The 21,272-nt window shown below is 44.2% G+C and overlaps 2 protein-coding genes across 9 annotated transcripts in view; one reads left to right on the forward strand and one right to left on the reverse strand.

Moving 5' to 3' along the window:
• Nucleotides 1-21,272, reverse strand: part of LOC109901308 (semaphorin-4E) — a 330,201-nt gene that overhangs the window by 269,201 nt on the left and 39,728 nt on the right. For 2 of the 8 annotated variants that reach the window (XM_031814901.1, XM_031814900.1), the window contains 9 exons: nucleotides 16,519-16,629; nucleotides 13,642-13,781; nucleotides 13,323-13,504; nucleotides 12,771-12,915; nucleotides 12,337-12,541; nucleotides 12,097-12,201; nucleotides 11,881-12,023; nucleotides 11,429-11,484; nucleotides 6,809-10,060 (listed from right to left, as the gene is read on the reverse strand). The exons of 3 other annotated variants lie outside the window; for them this stretch is intronic. In XM_031814901.1, coding sequence (XP_031670761.1) covers nucleotides 9,994-10,060; nucleotides 11,429-11,484; nucleotides 11,881-12,023; nucleotides 12,097-12,201; nucleotides 12,337-12,541; nucleotides 12,771-12,915; nucleotides 13,323-13,504; nucleotides 13,642-13,781; nucleotides 16,519-16,629 — 1,154 coding nt within the window. In that variant the 3' untranslated portion in view covers nucleotides 6,809-9,993. Of the gene's footprint in view, nucleotides 1-6,808; nucleotides 10,061-11,428; nucleotides 11,485-11,880; nucleotides 12,207-12,336; nucleotides 12,542-12,770; nucleotides 12,916-13,322; nucleotides 13,505-13,641; nucleotides 13,782-16,518; nucleotides 16,630-21,272 lie in introns of those variants that run through there. 3 more of the 8 variants (XR_004206940.1, XR_004206939.1, XM_031814902.1) reach the window with 3 other exon arrangements.
• Nucleotides 1,057-5,688, forward strand: LOC109900481 (erythroblast NAD(P)(+)--arginine ADP-ribosyltransferase-like). Its single transcript, XM_031814924.1, has 3 exons — nucleotides 1,057-1,214; nucleotides 1,382-1,473; nucleotides 4,132-5,688. Exons 2-3 carry the CDS (start codon nucleotides 1,396-1,398, stop codon nucleotides 4,924-4,926), a joined length of 873 nt encoding a protein of 290 aa, XP_031670784.1. The 5' UTR covers nucleotides 1,057-1,214; nucleotides 1,382-1,395; the 3' UTR covers nucleotides 4,927-5,688.

Here is a 21,272-nt window from a genome sequence, read left to right on the forward strand (position 1 = left end):
AGGCAGAACTATAAGCCTTGTGTTAATGTTACTGTCCAGGCAGAACTATAAGCCGTGTGTTAATGTTCCTGTCCAGGCAGAACTATAAGCCTTGTGTTAATGTTACTGTCCAGGCAGAACTATAAGCCTTGTGTTAATGTTACTGTCCAGGCAGAACTATAAGCCGTGTTAATGTTCCTGTCCAGGCAGAACTATAAGCCTTGTGTTAATGTTCCTGTCCAGGCAGAACTATAAGCCGTGTTAATGTTCCTGTCCAGGCAGAACTATACGTCTTGTGTTAATGTTCCTGTCCAGGCAGAACTATGAGCCTTGTGTTAATGTTACTGTCCAAGCAGAACTATAAGCCTTGTGTTAATGTTCCTGTCCAGGCAGAACTATACGTCTTGTGTTAATGTTACGGTCCAGGCGGAACTATACATCTTGTGTTAATGTTCCTGTCCAGGCAGAGCTATGAGCCTTGTGTTAATGTTACTGTCCAGGTAGAACTATAAGCCTTGTGTTAATGTTACTGTCCAGGCAGAGCTATGAGCCTTGTGTTAATGTTCCTGTCCAGGCAGAGCTATGAGCCTTGTGTTAATGTTACGGTCCAGGCAGAACTATACGTCTTGTGTTAATGTTCCTGTCCAGGCAGAGCTATGAGCCTTGTGTTAATGTTACTGTCCAGGTAGAACTATAAGCCTTGTGTTAATGTTACTGTCCAGGCAGAGCTATGAGCCTTGTGTTAATGTTCCTGTCCAGGCAGAGCTATGAGCCTTGTGTTAATGTTACGGTCCAGGCAGAACTATAAGCCTTGTGTTAATGTTCCTGTCCAGGCAGAACTATACGTCTTGTGTTAATGTTACGGTCCAGGCAGAAGTAAAAGCCAAAGTCCAAAAAAGGACAGAAGAATTAGACCAAAGTATATAAAGGAACTATTAAAAACAGCCAATGGGAGGCTGACACGAGAGTCTGTGGTGTATGATAGTCAAATGGAACTTTCACGTGGGTTCTATGTAAATGGTCAGACAGGATAAAATACAGCCCCGACTGAAGGAGACACAACAAGAGCAACAACAGATAGAGACACACCAAGAGCAACAACAGATAGAGACACACCAAGAGCAACAACAGATAGAGACACACCAAGAGCAACAACAGATAGAGACACACCAAGAGACATCAAAGTCAAGAAGACCTGGTGAAGCTACACCCAACAGGAGCACAAGAGTCGTAACGTAAGTTGTAACATTTATTAGACTCTGACTTAGAATAATTACATTTTTCCTGGAGGGAACTTCTATAATAATAATCATTTATCATTTATATTCTTAAACTTTAATATAAGTGACTATTGATGACTACTATTCGACCACTGTTCCCTTTGCATGTTGTTTCACTACAGGACCTGTTGAAGTCATGGGGAGAGAAAACATCCTATCCTTTGCTTTGCTGTGTGTCTTCCATGATTGGACTCTGGGTGTGGAATCAAAGATGGTAAGAATCTCTCAAATCTGTTACATTGAATTATAAGATCTTATTTTCTTTGCACAAAGGCTTTTTGGGTATTTTTCACTATCCAGCATAGAAGTACATTTCATGTTACTTGCCACTGGCCACTTTAAATACCATGTGTCAGTTCTTTCTCTCCTTTTTGTTTGGGGGGGGGGGGATGCTACGGTTGCCATGGGTAACCAACTTGAAAAATGTAGAATTACTACATTACCCATAATGCTCATTGACTGAACGTTCCAATTTACCGTGGAAATCATGCATCACAATAGTAATTATATTTCTATGGTGAAAGGCCTTCTTTGAGGTAGGGCAGGGCGGTGACTTCATTTTACTGTGCTCGGTCGCATAATAGACATGTGTGGTCATACAAGGTTCCACTGGTGGAATCAGTAGCGTAAAAATGATTTACATGGCCCCAGTTGCATTTGCAACCACATTACTTTTCTATGCAAATTCAATAATAGTTGCACAAATAGGCTGCCAGTGAACAAAATAACCATAGACATGAAGTTGACAATAGCTTATTAGTAGCATAAATACATTGTATTTCTATGGTTGCAGCCCTAAAACATGCAATTGCATTTAATCAAATGAATCAGATCCAATGTGTTACCACCCGTAGAGCGGGGGTACCTCTGTGGTTCATTAATTAATGTAAGAAAACTGTTATGGAAATACTACTCACATTACAGAGCACGCTATTAAAGCTTCAAATTAAACCAATTATTGCTTTGTAGCACCTACAGACTGTAGTCTTAAAAGAGGACTGAGTAAGGCCAAAATGTCACAATACAACAGAATCATTTTTCAGTAAGTCATGAGAAAGTATTCATGAATAAGTTTGAATTCCTATGAATGTGTTATAACATCCAAAGAGTGCCACTTTACCAATCGTGGTGGAAAATAATTCATGAATCAGTTACGAGTGCTGGTAAACACTAATGTGTCTTCTCTGATTGTACCCAATACATGTATAAGTATGTTTACACATAAAGGCTTCATAACATTCATGTGCAACAGAGACATTTGGCAGAGACAATGTAGCTTTCTTATAACCCATGTGGAGTGGGTGCTATAATGCTTATGTCATTACTGCATAAGACTACATAAAACTATGTAAGCTTATAAAGAGTTTACGATAATAGGGCTTTATGACAATGTCATGCATATAAAGGCTTCATGACTGTTTATGTCATGCATATAAAGGCTTCATGACTCTTTATGTCATGCATATAAAGGCTTCATGACTCTTTATGTCATGCATATAAAGGCTTCATGACTCTTTATGTCATGCATATAAAGGCTTCATGACTCTTTATGTCATGCATTTAAAGGCTTCATGAATCTTTATGTCATGCATATAAAGGCGTCATGACTCTTTATGTCATGCATATAAAGGCTTCATGACTCTTTATGTCATGCATATAAATGCTTCATGACTCTTTATGTCATGCATATAAAGGCTTCATGACTCTTTATGTCATGCATATAAAGGCTTCATGACTCTTTATGTCATGCATTTAAAGGCTTCATGAATCTTTATGTCATGCATATAAAGGCGTCATGACTCTTTATGTCATGCATATAAAGGCTTCGTGACTCTTTATGTCATGCATATAAAGGCTTCGTGACTCTTTATGTCATGCATATAAAGGCTTCGTGACTCTTTATGTCATGCATATAAAGGCTTCGTGACTCTTTATGTCATGCATATAAAGGCTTCGTGACTCATTATGCCATGCATATAAAGGCTTCATGAATCTTTATGTCGTGCGTATAAAGGCTTCGTGACTCTTTATGTCGTGCATATAAAGGCTTCGTGACTCTTTATGCCATGCATATAAAGGCTTCATGACTGTTTATGTCATGCATATAAAGGCTTCATGACTCTTTATGTCATGCATATAAAGGCTTCATGACTCTTTATGTCATGCATATAAATGCTTCATGACTCTTTATGTCATGCATATAAAGGCTTCATGACTCTTTATGTCATGCATTTAAAGGCTTCGTGAATCTTTATGTCATGCATATAAATGCTTCATGACTCTTTATGTCATGCATATAAAGGCTTCATGACTCTTTATGTCATGCATTTAAAGGCTTCGTGAATCTTTATGTCATGCATATAAAGGCTTCATGAATCTTTATGTCATGCATATAAAGGCGTCATGACTCTTTATGTCATGCATTTAAAGGCTTCGTGACTCTTTATGTCATGCATATAAAGGCTTCGTGACTCTTTATGTCATGCATATAAAGGCTTCGTGACTCTTTATGCCATGCATATAAAGGCTTCATGAATCTTTATGTCGTGCGTATAAAGGCTTCGTGACTCTTTATGTCGTGCATATAAAGGCTTCGTGACTCTTTATGTTGTGCATATAAAGGCTTCGTGACTCATTATGTCATGCATATAAAGGCTTCATGAATCTTTATGTTGTGCGTATAAAGGCTTCATGACTCTTTGTCATGCATACAGTATAAAGGCTTCGTGACTCTTTATGTCATGCATACAGTATAAAGGCTTCGTGACTCTTTATGTCATGCATACAGTATAAAGGCTTCATGACTCTTTATGAATAATACATTTCACCACTGTAATTAAAGTGTTACCATTGTCTCTTCCCTTTCCTGAAGATTCATCCCCGACTGAATCGTCGTAATCTCGACCCAATACAGCTTGACATGGCCCCTGACTCTATCGATGACTCCTATGAGGGCTGCAGGGAGAATATGTTCTGTGAGGTGAAAAAAACCTTCCTACCAAATGAGAAAAATATTGACAGCAAATTCAAAGGCGCTTGGGAAGATGCTATGAAGGTGTATGACAACAACTATAACTCTAACAATGAACTGTCTAATGACCATTTAAGGGCAATTCATGTGTATGTGAATACAGGAAAGAACATTTTCGAGTCATTCAATGAGGCCACTCGTACCCTAGGGAAGCACTATAAGACCGATTACAAGTATCACTCCTTGCATTTCCTGTTGTCTGATGCCTTACGTATTCTTAATAAAGCCCAGGGGAAAAAGTGTGAAAAAACCTTTCGTGGAACTACTCTAGCTTTCCAAGGAGAAAAAGGTCACACCATGCGATTTGGCCAATTTGCTTCATCATCTACTGACGAGCTTGTGGCAAAAATGTTTGCAGATTGGAAGACATGTTTTAAGGTCACTACCTGTTTTGGTGCTTCCCTGGCAGGTTTATCTCAATTGAATGATGAAAAAGAGGTGTTGATTCCCCCATATGAGGTTTTCAAAATTGCTGAGGTGACCAAGAATAAAGTATTGGAAGATAAGGACAAAGATGCTAAGAGTGAATGTGAGATTGTCTACGTACTAGAGAGCACAAAAAAAACCAAAAGTAAATTGAATTGTAATATTGTCGAAAAAGACATCAAAATAAACAAACCCTGTACCATCCTGTAACATTAGTGACATGTGAATGTCTTGGTGTTAAGGGATTTTTTATCAATAATGACTAATTATGTATACATTTCAATCAGGAATCAGGATTTCAATCAGGACTGACTTTTAATCCTAGTACTGAATATAATGTGTGTAATTATAATCAAGAATTAGAACAATGACTGTCTGTTCCTTGGTAGAAACGAATGAACTTATCGTCAGACTGGCTAGAATGCTAGAATCTACACAGGAAGACTGTGGCTTGGTCATAAATTATCTAAATTGGTGGGAGACGATGTAGGAAGGCTTGAGAACTATACTGCCATTGTACCGGAGTGGAGGAGAGACGGGACAGTTCGAAACCTAATGACGTCATTTTCAGTTTATGACCTGTTGTAAATTGTATCGTGTTCAGTACTCTCTAGAATAAACGCTAGTGCTTGATTTTGAGACTGGTCTCTGCCCATTTTAATCAAATAAGTTTCTTACAAATCCTTCGAAATGGGCTGAGTGTATTAATTTAATTGGGTATTAAACATATAGAAATTGAATTCCTCTAACACTTGGTCAAGGTCAAGGTCCAGGCCCACTTCCTTGTAGACGTTGCATTGCATCAACCAATGGTCGGTTCCCACTATGGCTAAGCTGTGAAGTCAAAATTGTCTGTAACATAAACAATGATGGAAAAAAAAAGTGGTGTGGTGGTGTTGTGTCATGAAGTGTTGCAAAGAAGCTGGAAACGTGGGAATATTTAGTACAGGGATGGGCAACGGGCGACCCACAGGCAATTCCTTCTCTTCGTACTATGGCAAAATGTGTAGAAATACAGGAAATGAGCTGGAAACGTGGGAATATTTAGTACAGGGATGGGCAATGGGCGACCCACAGGCAATTCCTTCTCTTCGCACTATGGCAAAATGTGTAGAAATACAGGAAATGAGCTGGAAACGTGGGAATATTTAGTACAGGGATGGGCAATGGGCGACCCACAGGCAATTCCTTCTCTTCGCACTATGGCAAAATGTGTAGAAATACAGGAAATGAGCTGGAAAACAGCTAATTTTCCTTTCCGCCCCATGGCCAAATGAGTAGAATTGCATTAGTTAGTTAGAAAACTGCTAAATGTTCTCTACATCCCATGGCAAAATGTGTAAAAATGCACAAAATTAACAGTGAAACATAAAAAACATTTCTGCTGTCAAGAGTGGGGCCACTAAATGTTTTGCTTGCAATAGGTGTGGGGGAGGGGGGCAACTGCAGCCCGTTATCTTGAGTTCAGATTTTTTGTGGTCCCCACCCTCATCAATGTTGCCCATCCCTGATTTAGTAAAAGTCTCACGTCATTTTGAACTTCTGGTGTACTACCCTTTTGACTGACCTAAATCTTCAAATTCTAATATTACATATTAAGCAGAACATGTGCCCGCCCCCCTCTTCTGAATTATAATATTACATAGTTAAGTAGAACATGTGCCCGCCCCCCTCTTCTGAATTATAGTATTACATAGTTAAGTAGAACATGTGCCCGCCCCCCTCTTCTGAATTATAGTATTACATAGTTAAGTAGAACATGTGCCCGCCCCCCTCTTCTGAATTATAATATTACATAGTTAAGTAGAACATGTGCCCGCCCCCCTCTTCTGAATTCTAATATTACATATTAAGCAGAACATGTGCCCGCCCCCCTCTTCTGAATTATAGTATTACATAGTTAAGTAGAACATGTGCCCGCCCCCCTCTTCTGAATTATAATATTACATAGTTAAGTAGAACATGTGCCCGCCCCCCTCTTCTGAATTATAATATTACATGGCCCTCTGATTATAGTTAAGATATCATATTATATGACACACTGAACTAACAAAGTTAAATGGTTCATTAAATTATACAGGAAAACTACCAATTAGTACTGGGGGAATATTTACTGAAATGTGCTTTGTTCAGAATATCAAACAATGGATTACAACAACTACAAAACATTCTCAAATATTACAAAAATACATTTCCCCCAAAAAAGATTCAACATCATGTAAAATAAAAAGCAAGTCAAATGTACAAAGGACAAGTTAAAGGGAAATCCCACCACTAGTCATCCTCATGTTCATTATCTCCAGCACAATGCCAGAGTCTAAACATGTTGTCATCCTCATGTTCATTATCTCCAGCACAATGCCAGAGTCTAAACATGTTGTCATCCTCATGTTCATTATCTCCAGCACAATGCCAGAGTCTAAACATGTTGTCATCCTCATGTTCATTATCTCCAGCACAATGCCAGAGTCTAAACATGTTGTCATCCTCATGTTCATTATCTCCAGCACAATGCCAGAGTCTAAACATGTTGTCATCCTCATGTTCATTATCTCCAGCACAATGTTGTCATCCTCATGTTCATTATCTCCAGCACAATGTTGTCATCCTCATGTTCATTATCTCCAGCACAATGTTGTCATCCTCATGTTCATTATCTCCAGCACAATGTTGTCATCCTCATGTTCATTATCTCCAGCACAATGTTGTCATCCTCATGTTCATTATCTCCAGCACAATGTTGTCATCCTCATGTTCATTATCTCCAGCACAATGCCAGAGTCTAAACATGTTGTCATCCTCATGTTCATTATCTCCAGCACAATGCCAGAGTCTAAACATGTTGTCATCCTCATGTTCATTATCTCCAGCACAATGCCAGAGTCTAAACATGTTGTCATCCTCATTATCTCCAGCACAATGCCAGAGTCTAAACATATGAAAACGCCGCATTTTTACGTTTTGTCTAAAAATATATAACGTTCTAGCCAATGACATTAAAAGCAAAAACATTTTAAAACAGTGATTTTCATCAAACACTGGGATTTGTGGTGACGTGGGGAGCAGGTATATACCCTCCCGCTGGCTAGAAACTGGTTGCAGGTTTGGAAATCACTCTCTTTTTCACTTTTAATCCGACCCTGTGATGTCACTAGCTTGGTTTCAATCCAACTGGCGACAGATTTTCATGTGAATTTTGGAAAATATCCATAAGGAAAATATGTACATTTTCCCACCAGTGCCATGTTTCACCCAAACTGACTTGGAAACAGTGGGTGATGACAGTGGGTGATGACAGTGGGTGATGACAGTTGGTGATGACAGAGGGTGATGACAGTTGGTGATGACAGTTGGTGATGACAGTGGGTGATGACAGTGGGTGATGACAGTTGGTGATGACAGTGGGTGATGACAGTGGGTGATGCCAGTGGGTGATGACAGTGGGTGATGCCAGTGGGTGATGACAGTGGGTGATGACAGTGGGTGATGACATTGGTAAGACAGTGGGTGATGACAGTGGGTGATGCCAGTGGGTGATGACAGTGGGTGATGACAGTGGGTGACGCCAGTGGGTGATGACAGTGGGTGATGACAGTGGGTGATGACAGTTGGTGATGACATTGGTGATGACAGTGGGTGATGACAGTGGGTGATGACAGTGGGTGATGACAGTGGGTGCTGACAGTGGGTGCTGACGGGCTTCCATCGCATTTTCAACTGTGTTGCGATAAATAGCACATGTGCCCACTCTGGTCCTTGAATGTACGCTGTAGCCAGCAGCTGGCAGATACAGTGGGGTAGGCTTGTCTACATGACAATATTATTGATAAGAGTAAGATTAGTTTTATTTGTCAAACGGCAGCCAAGCATCGATCATCATGTCACCAGAATAGGACCCTGGATATTTATTGGAAAGGAGCATCAAGCTCATCACCTCCCTGTGAAGTTCATCATTACTTATTTCATCTGTAGGCTAATAAACTGTATGCTTGCCTGAGTAGTAGTGTGAGGACCACACAACATGTCATCGCAACGATATGATGGTTATCATCATATAACCATCATATCGCCGTTTCTCACATAATTCACTTTACCAACACTAAACGATCCCACCTTGTCAAGCGTATTTTGTTTTGTCGACATATTGAAAGTTTACCCAAAAATGTGCTGTTTCCATCAGGCCTGTCGTGACATGTTTTACTCACATAAAAAGGTGGTTACAGAGAAGCAGAGAGACACAGAGACACAGAGAGAGACAGAGAGAGAGAGACAGAGACACAGAGAGAGACAGAGAGAGAGAGACACAGAGAGAGAGAGACAGAGACACAGAGAGAGACACAGAGAGAGAGACAGAGACACAGAGAGAGACAGAGAGAGAGAGACAGAGACACAGAGAGAGACAGAGAGAGAGAGACACAGAGAGACACAGAGAGAGAGAGACAGAGACACAGAGAGAGACACAGAGAGAGAGACAGAGACACAGAGAGGGACAGAGGGAGGGACAGAGACACGGAGAGCGACACAGAGAAGCAGAGAGACACAGAGAGAGACAGAGACACAGAGAGAGAGACAGAGACACAGAGAGAGACAGAGAGCGACACAGAGACAGAGAGACACAGAGAGACAGAGAGAGCGACACAGAGACAGAGAGACACAGAGAGAGACACAGAAAGAGACACAGAGAGAGACACAGAGAAAGAGACACAGAGAGAGAGACAGAAAGAGACACAGAAAGAAAGAAAGAAAGCCTCAGAGACAGTAGTCTCTAAGTGGTACCTGGCAAAACACTCCCTTCAATTAAGTAAATTCTGGACATCTCTTCACAAAACGGCCTCTCCCGATTGGCCGACCGACGTGTCACCCATCACCAGCTGATTCTCATAGCAGGTGGGGCCCCGCCTGGCTCCTCTCCCATTTCTGTCCTCTAATGGAGTGTGCTGGGCTGCTCTCCAGCACAGCCTCTTCAGGAACACAGTGGCTCCTAAAGCTCCAACCAGCACCCCCAGCAGGACACAGGAGATGTACACCCATACCGGTGATCTCGACAGCCCCGGGTCCACCCTGCCTTCGACACTGAGGTCCTCCATGGTGAGCTGGTAGGAGGCTGTGAGGCAGGGTTCACTACCCCAGGAATAATCACCCTGGACTAGGCAGTGGCAGGAGTAGAGGCCCAGGCTGGATCCGGAGACGGTGACCTCCAGGTGGGAGTGGTGCTTCAGGGTGTGGCGGCCCTGGGGGTGCTCCCAGACGCAGGGGAGAGGGGAGAGATGGGGGTGGTCACAGGGGAGGAGGACCACCAGGCCCTTCTTCACACGCAGCTTCTTCACCACAGGGGAACAACGACCTGAGATGGGAAGGGGGTGGGAGAGACGACAGAGAGAGGCAGAAGCAGAGAGAGAAAGAGGAGTTGGAGGGAGAGGAGGAGTGTGAAGGAAGGATGGAGAGTAAAAGAGAGAGAAAGGGAGAGATAGGAAGTATGGGAGATGGGCAAGAGGAGGGAGGGAGTTACTAGATGAGAGGAAGAGCGAGAGATCGTCCTAATTCTGTTTGGAAATGTTGTAGATTTGGTGGATGTGTTTAATAGTGGAATAGATGTGGTATGAGGGCTGTATGCATGTTTAATAGTGGAATAGATGTGGTATGAGGGCTGTATGCATGTTTAATAGTGGAATAGATGTGGTATGAGGGCTGTATGCATGTTTAATAGTGGAATAGATGTGGTATGAGGGCTGTATGCATGTTTAATAGTGGAATAGATGTGGTATGAGTGCTGTATGCATGTTTAATAGTGGAATAGATGTGGTATGAGGGCTGTATGCATGTTTAATAGTGGAATAGATGTGGTATGAGGGCTGTATGCATGTTTAATAGTGGAATATATGTGGTATGAGGGCTGTATGCATGTTTAATAGTGGAATAGATGTGGTATGAGGGCTGTATGCATGTTTAATAGTGGAATAGATGTGGTATGAGGGCTGTATGCATGTTTAATAGTGGAATAGATGTGGTATGAGGGCTGTATGCATGTTTAATAGTGGAATAGATGTGGTATGAGGGCTATATGCATGTTTAATAGTGGAATAGATGTGGTATGAGGGCTGTATGCATGTTTAATAGTGGAAAATGTGATAAGGGCTTTATATGTTTTTAAGATCGGAATAGATGTGATATAATAACCTTATGCATGTTTAATAGTGGAATAGATGTGATATAATAACCGTATGCATGTTTAATAGTGGAATAGATGTGATATAATAACCTTATGCATGTTTAATAGTGGAATAGATGTGATATAATAAGCTTATGCATGTTTAATAGTGGACTAGATGTGACATAAGAACCTTATGCATGTTTAATAGTGGAATAGATGTTATATAAGGGCCTTAAACATGTTTAATAGTGGACTAGATGTGATATAAGAACCTTATGCATAGGTAATAGTGGAATATAACTAATATAATTTTGATATATATATTTTTTTACCTTTATTTAACTATACAAGTCAGTTAAGAACAAATTCTTATTGACAATAACGGCCTACCCCGGCGAGACCCTAAACCAGACGATGCTGGGTCAAATGTGCGCCGCCCTATGGGACTCCCAATCACAGCCGGTTGTGATACAGCCTGGAATCAAACAAGGGTCTGTAGTGCGCCTCTAGCACTACAATTCCAATCAACCTGTTTAATAGTGGAATAGTGTTCATACTCACCCTCTCCAGTGCCACACGCCTTCAAAGGGTCCTCTGACTCCCTCTGCACTGGAGAGCTGAGAACAGAGGAAGAACAACGAGAGACGGTGAGATGTGAGGGTGACAGTGAAACAACTCGTTTGAAAGGAAGGAAGATAAAGCAATGTTCTGGACAGCAGGAGGGAGAGAGAGAGAGAGAGAGAGGGGGAGAGGGAGAGAGAGAGAGAGAGAGAGAGAGAGGAGAGAGAGAGAGAGAGAGAGAGAGAGAGAGAGAGAGAGAGAGAGAGAGGGAGAGAGAGAGAGAGAGAGAGAGAGAGAGAGAGAGAGAGAGAGAGAGAGGGAGGGAGAGAGAGAGAGAGAGAGAGAGAGGGAGAGAGAGAGAGAGAGAGAGAGAGAGAGAGAGAGAGAGAGAGAGAGAGAGAGAGAAAGAGAGAGACTCAAACCCCCACAAAGAGAATGCTATGTAGACTCACTCCGCAACACAGGCTCTCGTGTTGACGTCCCACACACAACCTAGTCCTGCTGCCCGGGCACACACCTGACAGCTGGAGTACACCCTGCACCCCTCTACTGGCACACGGGACAGAGAGGAGGGGGAGCCCACCACCACATGGCCCTGGGAGGGAGCAATGGGTTAAAGATGTCTGTATATATGTGTGTGTGTGTGTGTGTGTGTGTGTGTCTGATACCTGGTGTATGAGGATGTTGTTGACGGGCTCTACTGAGGTTGTCAGAGGGATCTCCTGCAGCAGAGTAGCAGTACGACCAACGATAGACACACTGTGTCACTCCCCCTGATCTGTGTGAAAACACACATCAATTCACACCATAGAACATAATCAACCACAAAATTAGAACATTTTCTGATATGTTCAGCATAGTCAATTAACTGCCTGGTCTATTGATTACTTGATGTTTCTCTCTCTCACCTGTTCCCAGATGTAGTAGGGCAGCATCACTGTTGGAGATGTTGGTGGCTGTGATCCTGGTGTATGTGGTTCCCCTCCTCACCAGAAGGGGCGCTGCGTCCACAGTGTTCGTCAACAGAGGATGTTCCTTGGCAAACTGCAGCACGCGGTCGGGCATGTCGAAGGAGGAGTTGTAACCCTGGGCTCTCAGGACATTGTTGATACACTGAGGGGGAACAGAGAACAGTTCAGCGTGTTATGACGATGATGGACATACTAGGACACTATATGATAATAACCCTGAAATGGAAAATGACTACCTGGATCCGTCCAATAACAAAGAAACACTCATTTTCGAAAGAAGCACTAACTTTCGCTATCCGTTGCAAAACGTTTTTAAAATGTTTTCCATTGCATGCCCTAATAAATACAACCCAGGTGAGTCTGGTGAATACCTGTCCAGGTCGGGGGTCGGGTACAGACTCAGAGTTCCCACTGTTCACACAGTTCCTCTTCATATCTCTGAAGCCTCCCGTCGCAAACACCTTGGTGATGTCAGCCAGGCTGTACACACACACTGCTGACACGCGCTCTCCTTTCCTAAACACACATACACACATTACCATGTTCATTACAGTAATGCCGTCTGTATGAGTCACTGTAACATGATATTCATATTTTTGTGATTCTCCTCTCTCTTTCCCTCACAATCTGTCCTCTCTCTCATTCACTCTCCAACCCACTTCCCATCTCTACTCCTCCTATACCTCCCTCTCCCCATCTCTACTCCTCCTCTACCTCCCTCTCTCCCTCTCTCCCCATCTCTACTTCTCCTCTACCTCCCTCTCTCCCCATCTCTACTCCTCCTCTACCTCCCTCTCTCCCCATCTCTACTCCTCCTCTACCTCCCTCTCTCCCCATCTCTACTCCTCCTCTACCTCCCTCTCTCCGCATCTCTACCCCCCTCCCTCCCTCTCTCTTCCCCTCTCCCCCCTCCACCCCCTTACCCCTGGGAGGTGAAGAGGGTGTAGAAGTGTGTGCTGCTGGGGTCTCCCAGGCGGTGTTCCAGGGGGTAGGCGTGGGTCAGGACGGTGTAGTGCTGGCCACTGTCCCGGTCCTGACACACCAGCTGAGCCTTCAGGAAACTGGTCCAGCGCTTCTGCAGGGTCTTAGAGCCCCCCATGTCTCCCTGGCAGATAGGGAAAGGGATGGGGGAGAGGGGGATGAGAAGGATGGAGAGAGCACGAGTCAAAGCACACATGAGCAAAATAGAGGGAGAGAGAGAGAAAGAGAGGAAAGAGAGACAGACAGACAGATGTATCTCACCTTGCAGACTCTGGCCACCCGTGTGACCCTGACCTTGGTGTAAAGGTCGTACTCTAAGGCGTTCTCCATGAAGAAGAAGTAGATTTTATCATCATCTCCAGGACTCTCCCTGACCAGGGCCGAACTCACAAACTCTGGATCTGGACTCATCAGAGAATGACATATTAATGACATATTGTGTGTCGTGCTTCCCAGCTCCAGTCCTCAACAGACCCGACGTTTCACATTTTCCTTGTAGCCCCAGACAAACATACACATTTTCCTTGTAGCCCCAGACAAACTTACACATTTTCTCATCAGTGGTGTTTCCACTAAACTGTCTTTTTGCAGATAAAAATCAATGTGTGATGATGTAGACACACAAAACATAATTTTTCGCTTAAGTTTTCATGTACCGAATAAAAATGTAAAGTTCAATGTGTTTCCATTTTCAACTGTACCGATAGTTATATCCCAGGTTAGGTTAAATAGTAAATGTGCATATTCTGGTCTTGTGGAACAGATACAGTGTGGGAAGGCTAGTCTACATGATGAGATTACTATCGATAAGAGCAAGAACATTTTGTATTTGTCAACCTGCAGTCAAGCATCGATCATCACGTCACCAGAATAAGACCCTCGATATTTATTGGAAAAGAGCGTCAAAATCACTTTGCACTTTCAGTTATTTCATCTGTAGCCTAATAAACTGCATGACTCCCCGAGTCGAAGTGGGAGGACACACAACATGTCATCACATGACTCCCCGAGTCGTAGTGGGAGGACACACAACATGTCATCGCATGACTTCCCGAGTCGTAGTGGGAGGACACACAACATGTCATCGCATGACTCCCCGAGTCGTAGTGGGAGGACACACAACATGTCATCGCATGACTCCCCGAGTCGTAGTGGGAGGACACACAACATGTCATCGCATGACTCCCCGAGTCGTAGTGGGAGGACACACAACATGTCATCGCATGACTTCCCGAGTCGTAGTGGGAGGACACACAACATGTCATCGCATGACTCCCCGAGTCGTAGTGGGAGGACACACAACATGTCATCGCATGACTCCCCGAGTCGTAGTGGGAGGACACACAACATGTCATCGCATGACTCCCCGAGTCGTAGTGGGAGGACACACAACATGTCATCGCATGACTTCCCGAGTCGTAGTGGGAGGACACACAACATGTCATCGCATGACTCCCCGAGTCGTAGTGGGAGGACACACAACATGTCACACATGACTCCCCGAGTCGTAGTGGGAGGACCACACAACATGTCATCGCATGACTCCCCGAGTCGTAGTGGGAGGACACACAACATGTCATCGCATGACTCCCCGAGTCGTAGTGGGAGGACACACAACATGTCATCGCATGACTCCCCGAGTCGTAGTGGGAGGACACACAACATGTCATCGCATGACTCCCCGAGTCGTAGTGGGAGGACACACAACATGTCATCGCATGACTTCCCGAGTCGTAGTGGGAGGACACACAACATGTCATCGCATGACTCCCCGAGTCGTAGTGGGAGGACACACAACATGTCATCGCATGACTCCCCGAGTCGTAGTGGGAGGACACACAACATGTCATCGCATGACTCCCCGAGTCGTAGTGGGAGGACACACAACATGTCATCACATGACTTCCCGAGTCGTAGTGGGAGGACACACAACATGTCATCGCATGACTTCCCGAGTCGTAGTGGGAGGACACACAACATGTCATCGCATGACTCCCCGAGTCGTAGTGGGAGGACACACAACATGTCATCGCATGACTCCCCGAGTCGTAGTGGGAGGACACACAACATGTCATCGCATGACTCCCCGAGTCGTAGTGGGAGGACACACAACATGTCACACATGACTCCCCGAGTCGTAGTGGGAGGACCACACAACATGTCATCGCATGACTCCCCGAGTCGTAGTGGGAGGACACACAACATGTCATCGCATGACTCCCCGAGTCGTAGTGGGAGGACACACAACATGTCATCGCATGACTCCCCGAGTCGTAGTGGGAGGACACACAACATGTCATCGCATGACTTCCCGAGTCGTAGTGGGAGGACACACAACATGTCATCGCATGACTTCCCGAGTCGTAGTGGGAGGACACACAACATGTCATCGCATGACTTCCCGAGTCGTAGTGGGAGGACACACAACATGTCATCGCATGACTCCCCGAGTCGTAGTGGGAGGACACACAACATGTCATCGCATGACTCCCCGAGTCATAGTGGGAGGACACACAACATGTCATCGCATGACTCCCCGAGTCGAAGTGGGAGGACACACAACATGTCATCGCATGACTCCCCGAGTCGTAGTGGGAGGACACACAACATGTCATCGCATGACTCCCCGAGTCGTAGTGGGAGGACACACAACATGTCATCGCATGACTCCCCGAGTCGTAGTGGGAGGACACACAACATGTCATCGCATGACTCCCGGTTTACTTATGATGGTTGTTACATCAATACGAGCATATAAAGATGTTTCCATCTCCACTTCTCACATCCTTCATTCTACCGCCACAAAAAGATCCCACCATGTCGAAAAGAAAAAGTTATCTGATGGAATTTATAAAACTGTACCAAAACATCCAGTTTCCATCAGAGCTGTGGTGATGTTTATTTTATACGGTATGACTTTACTGGTATAAAACACGTGGATGGGTATAGACATAGACCACCATCAAAGAGAACTCATTAGGTAAGTAACACCACACTGCTAAACCACATCCTGAGTTAAACTCTTCTTTGGACACATTCTGTTGTTGTTTGGTGTTACAGAAGTTGGGACAGTAGAAGTATTTTATCATCTTTCCCAACATGCAATGGGAGTGTGTGTGATTGACAGATGGGTCTCACCACTGAGCCAGTTGATGGACTGATGCACGTGCACCTCTTGACCTGTTGCCCTGGTGATGTCATACATCGTGCCCAGGAAGTTAGAAGGGGAGGCGGTGTACAGCACTCCATCTACAGTACACACATAGACAGGATGTGATAGAGTGTGAGTGTCTAACCTACAGTAACAGCAGTGTGAGTGCCTAACCTACAGTAACAGCAGTGTGTGTCTAACCTACAGTAACAGCAGTGTGTGTCTAACCTACAGTAACAGCAGTGTGAGTGCCTAACCTACAGTAACAGCAGTGTGTGTCTAACCTACAGTAACAGCAGTGTGTGTCTAACCTACAGTAACAGCAGAGTGTGTGTCTAACCTACAGTAACAGCAGTGTGTGTCAAACCTACAGTAACAGCAGTGTGTGTCTAACCTACAGTAACAGCAGAGTGTGTGTCTAACCTACAGTAACAGCAGTGTGTGTCTAACCTACAGTAACAGCAGTGTGTGTCTAACCTACAGTAACAGCAGTGTGTGTCTAACCTACAGTAACAGCAGTGTGTGTCTAACCTACAGTAACAGCAGTGTGTGTCTAACCTACAGTAACAGCAGTGTGTGTCTAACCTGCAGTAACAGCAGTGTGTGTCTAACCTACAGTAACAGCAGAGTGTGTGTCTAACCTACAGTAACAGCAGTGTGTGTGTCTAACTTACAGTAACAGCAGAGTGTGTGTCTAACCTACAGTAACAGCAGTGTGTGTGTCTAACCTACAGTAACAGCAGTGTGTGTGTCTAACCTACAGTAACAGCAGTGTGTGTCTAACCTACAGTAACAGCAGTGTGTGTGTCTAACCTACAGTAACAGCAGAGTGTGTGTCTAACCTACAGTAACAGCAGAGTGTGTGTCTAACCTACAGTAACAGCAGTGTGTGTCTAACCTACAGTAACAGCAGAGTGTGTGTCTAACCTAAAGAAACAGCAGTGTGTGTCTAACCTACAGTAACAGCCGTGTGTGTGTCTAACCTGCAGTAACAGCAGTGTGTGTCTAACCTACAGTAACAGCAGTGTGTGTGTCTAACCTGCAGTAACAGCAGTGTGTGTCTAACCTGCAGTAACAGCAGTGTGTGTCTAACCTACAGTAACAGCAGTGTGTGTCTAACCTACAGTAACAGCAGTGTGTGTGTCTAACCTGCAGTAACAGCAGTGTGTGTCTAACCTACAGTAACAGCAGAGTGTGTGTCTAACCTACAGTAACAGCAGTGTGTGTCTAACCTGCAGTAACAGCAGTGTGTGTCTAACCTGCAGTAACAGCAGTGTGTGTCTAACCTACAGTAACAGCAGAGTGTGTGTCTAACCTACAGTAACAGCAGTGTGTGTCTAACCTGCAGTAACAGCAGTGTGTGTGTCTAACCTGCAGTAACAGCAGTGTGTGTCTAACCTGCAGTAACAGCAGTGTGTGTCTAACCCGCAGTAACAGCAGTGTGTGTGTCTAACCTGCAGTAACAGCAGTGTGTGTCTAACCTGCAGTAACAGCAGTGTGTGTCTAACCTGCAGTAACAGCAGTGTGTGTCTAACCTACAGTAACAGCAGTGTGTGTGTCTAACCTGCAGTAACAGCAGTGTGTGTCTAACCTACAGTAACAGCAGTGTGTGTCTCTAACCTACAGTAACAGCAGTGTGTGTCTCTAACCTACAGTAACAGCAGTGTGGGTTTCTAACCTACAGTAACAGCAGTGTGGGTTTCTAACCTACAGTAACAGCCGTGTGGGTGTCTAACCTACAGTAACAGCAGTGTGTGTGTCTAACCTGCAGTAACAGCAGTGTGGGTGTCTAACCTACAGTAACAGCAGTGTGTGTGTCTAACCTGCAGTAACAGCAGTGTGGGTGTCTAACCTACAGTAACAGCAGAGTGTGTGTCTAACCTACAGTAACAGCAGTGTGTGTGTCTAACCTACAGTAACAGCAGAGTGTGTGTCTAACCTACAGTAACAGCAGAGTGTGTGTCTAACCTACAGTAACAGCAGTGTGTGTGTCTAACCTGCAGTAACAGCAGTGTGTGTCTAACCTACAGTAACAGCAGTGTGTGTCTCTAACCTACAGTAACAGCAGTGTGTGTCTCTAACCTACCGTAAGTACCACAGTACAGCAGGTGTGTGTCTAACCTGCAGTAACAGCAGAGTGTGTGTCTAACCTACAATAACAGCAGAGTGTGTGTCTAACCTACAGTAACAGCAGTGTGTGTCTAACCTACAGTAACAGCAGTGTGTGTCTAACCTACAGTAACAGCAGAGTGTGTGTCTAACCTACAGTAACTGCAGTGTGTGTGTCTAACCTGCAGTAACAGCAGTGTGTGTCTAACCTACAGTAACAGCAGTGTGTGTCTCTAACCTACAGTAACAGCAGTGTGTGTCTCTAACCTACAGTAACTGCAGAGTGTGTGTCTAACCTACAGTAACAGCAGTGTGTGTGTCTAACCTACAGTAACAGCAGAGTGTGTGTCTAACCTACAGTAACAGCAGTGTGTGTCTAACCTACAGTAACAGCAGTATGTGTCTAACCTACAGTAACAGCAGAGTGTGTGTCTAACCTACAGTAACTGCAGTGTGTCTAACCTACAGTAACAGCAGAGTGTGTGTCTAACCTGCAGTAACAGCAGTGTGGTGTCTAACCTACAGTAACAGCAGTGTGTGTCTAACCTGCAGTAACAGCAGTGTGTGTCTAACCTGCAGTAACAGCAGTGTGTGGTCTAACCTGCAGTAACAGCAGTGTGTGTCTAACCTACAGTAACAGCAGAATGTGTCTAACCTACAGTAACAGCAGTGTGTGTGTCTAACCTACAGTAACAGCAGTGTGTGTCTAACCTACAGTAACAGCAGTGTGTGTCTAACATACAGTAACAGCAGTGTGTGTCTAACCTACAGTAACAGCAGTGTGTGTGTCTAACCTACAGTAACAGCAGTGTGTGTCTAACCTACAGTTAACAGCAGAGTGTGTCTAACCTACAGTAACAGCAGTGTGTCTAACCTACAGTAACAGCAGTGTGTCTAACCTACAGTAAACAGCAGTGTGTGTCTAACCTGCAGTAACAGCAGAGTGTGTGTCTAACCTACAGTAACAGCAGTGTGTCTAAACCTACAGTAACAGCAGAGTGTGTGTCTAACCTACAGTAACAGCAGTGTGTGTGTCTAACCTGCAGTAACAGCAGTGTGTGTCTAACCCTACAGTAACAGCAGTGTGTTGTCTCTAACCTACAGTAACAGCAGTGTGTGTCTCTAAACCTACAGTAACAGCAGAGTGTGTGTCTAACCTACAGTAACAGCAGTGTGTGTGTCTAACCTACATAACAGCAGAGTGTGTGTCTAACCTACAATAACAGCAGAGTGTGTGTCTAACCTACAGTAACAGCAGTGTTGTGTCTAACCTACAGTACAGCAGTGTGTGTCTAACCGACAGTAACAGCAGTGTGTGTCTAACCTACAGTAACAGCAGAGTGTGTGTCTAACCTACAGTAACTGCAGTGTGTCTAACCTACAGTAACAGCAGAGTGTGTGTCTAACCTGCACGTAACAGCAGTGTGTGTCTAACCTACAGTAACAGCAGAGTGTGTGTCTAACCTACAGTAACAGCAGTGTGTCTAACCTACAGTAACAGCAGTGTGTGTCTAACCTACAGTAACAGCAGAGTGTGTGTCTAACCTACAGTAACAGCAGTGTGTGTCTAACCTACAGTAACAGCAGTGTGTGTCTAACCTGCAGTAACAGCAGTGTGTGTCTAACCTACAGTAACAGCAGTGTGTGTCTAACCTACAGTAACAGCAGTGTGTGTCTAACCTGCAGTAACAGCAGTGTGTGTCTAACCTACAGTAACAGCAGTGTGTGTCTAACCTACAGTAACAGCAGAGTGTGTGTCTAACCTACAGTAACAGCAGAGTGTGTCTAACCTACAGTAACAGCAGTGTGTCTAACCTACAGTAACAGCAGTGTGTGTGTCTAACCTACAGTAACAGCAGTGTGTGTCTCTAACCTACAGTAACAGCAGTGTGTGTCTCTAACCTACAGTAACTGCAGAGTGTGTGTCTAACCTACAGTAACAGCAGTGTGTGTGTCTAACCTACAGTAACAGCAGAGTGTGTGTCTAACCTACAGTAACAGCAGTGTGTGTCTAACCTACAGTAACAGCAGTATGTGTCTAACCTACAGTAACAGCAGAGTGTGTGTCTAACCTACAGTAACAGCAGTGTGTCTAACCTACAGTAACAGCAGAGTGTGTGTCTAACCTACAGTAACAGCAGTGTGTGTCTAACCTACAGTAACAGCAGTGTGTGTCTAACCTACAGTAACAGCAGTGTGTGTCTAACCTGCAGTAACAGCAGTGTGTGTCTAACCTACAGTAACAGCAGTGTGTGTCTAACCTACAGTAACAGCAGTGTGTGTGTCTAACCTACAGTAACAGCAGTGTGTGTCTAACCTACAGTAACAGCAGTGTGTGTCTAACCTACAGTAACAGCAGTGTGTGTCTAACCTACAGTAACAGCAGTGTGTGTGTCTAACCTACAGTAACAGCAGTGTGTGTCTAACCTACAGTAACAGCAGAGTGTGTCTAACCTACAGTAACAGCAGTGTGTCTAACCTACAGTAACAGCAGTGTGTCTAACCTACAGTAACAGCAGTGTGTGTCTAACCTGCAGTAACAGCAGAGTGTGTGTCTAACCTACAGTAACAGCAGTGTGTCTAACCTACAGTAACAGCAGTGTGTGTCTAACCTACAGTAACAGCAGAGTGT

Source organism: Oncorhynchus kisutch, unplaced genomic scaffold (genome assembly GCF_002021735.2).
Source record: "Oncorhynchus kisutch isolate 150728-3 unplaced genomic scaffold, Okis_V2 Okis07a-Okis12b_hom, whole genome shotgun sequence".
NCBI classification, from domain to species: Eukaryota; Metazoa; Chordata; class Actinopteri; order Salmoniformes; family Salmonidae; genus Oncorhynchus; species Oncorhynchus kisutch.

Bases quoted from the DNA above. Each gene is read 5' to 3' on its own strand.
- LOC109900481 (XM_031814924.1), top strand. From the start codon at position 1,396: ATGGGGAGAGAAAACATCCTATCCTTTGCTTTGCTGTGTGTCTTCCAT. The intron at 1,474-4,131 runs GTAAGAATCTCT...CCTTTCCTGAAG, and splicing joins TGGGTGTGGAATCAAAGATG to ATTCATCCCCGACTGAATCG.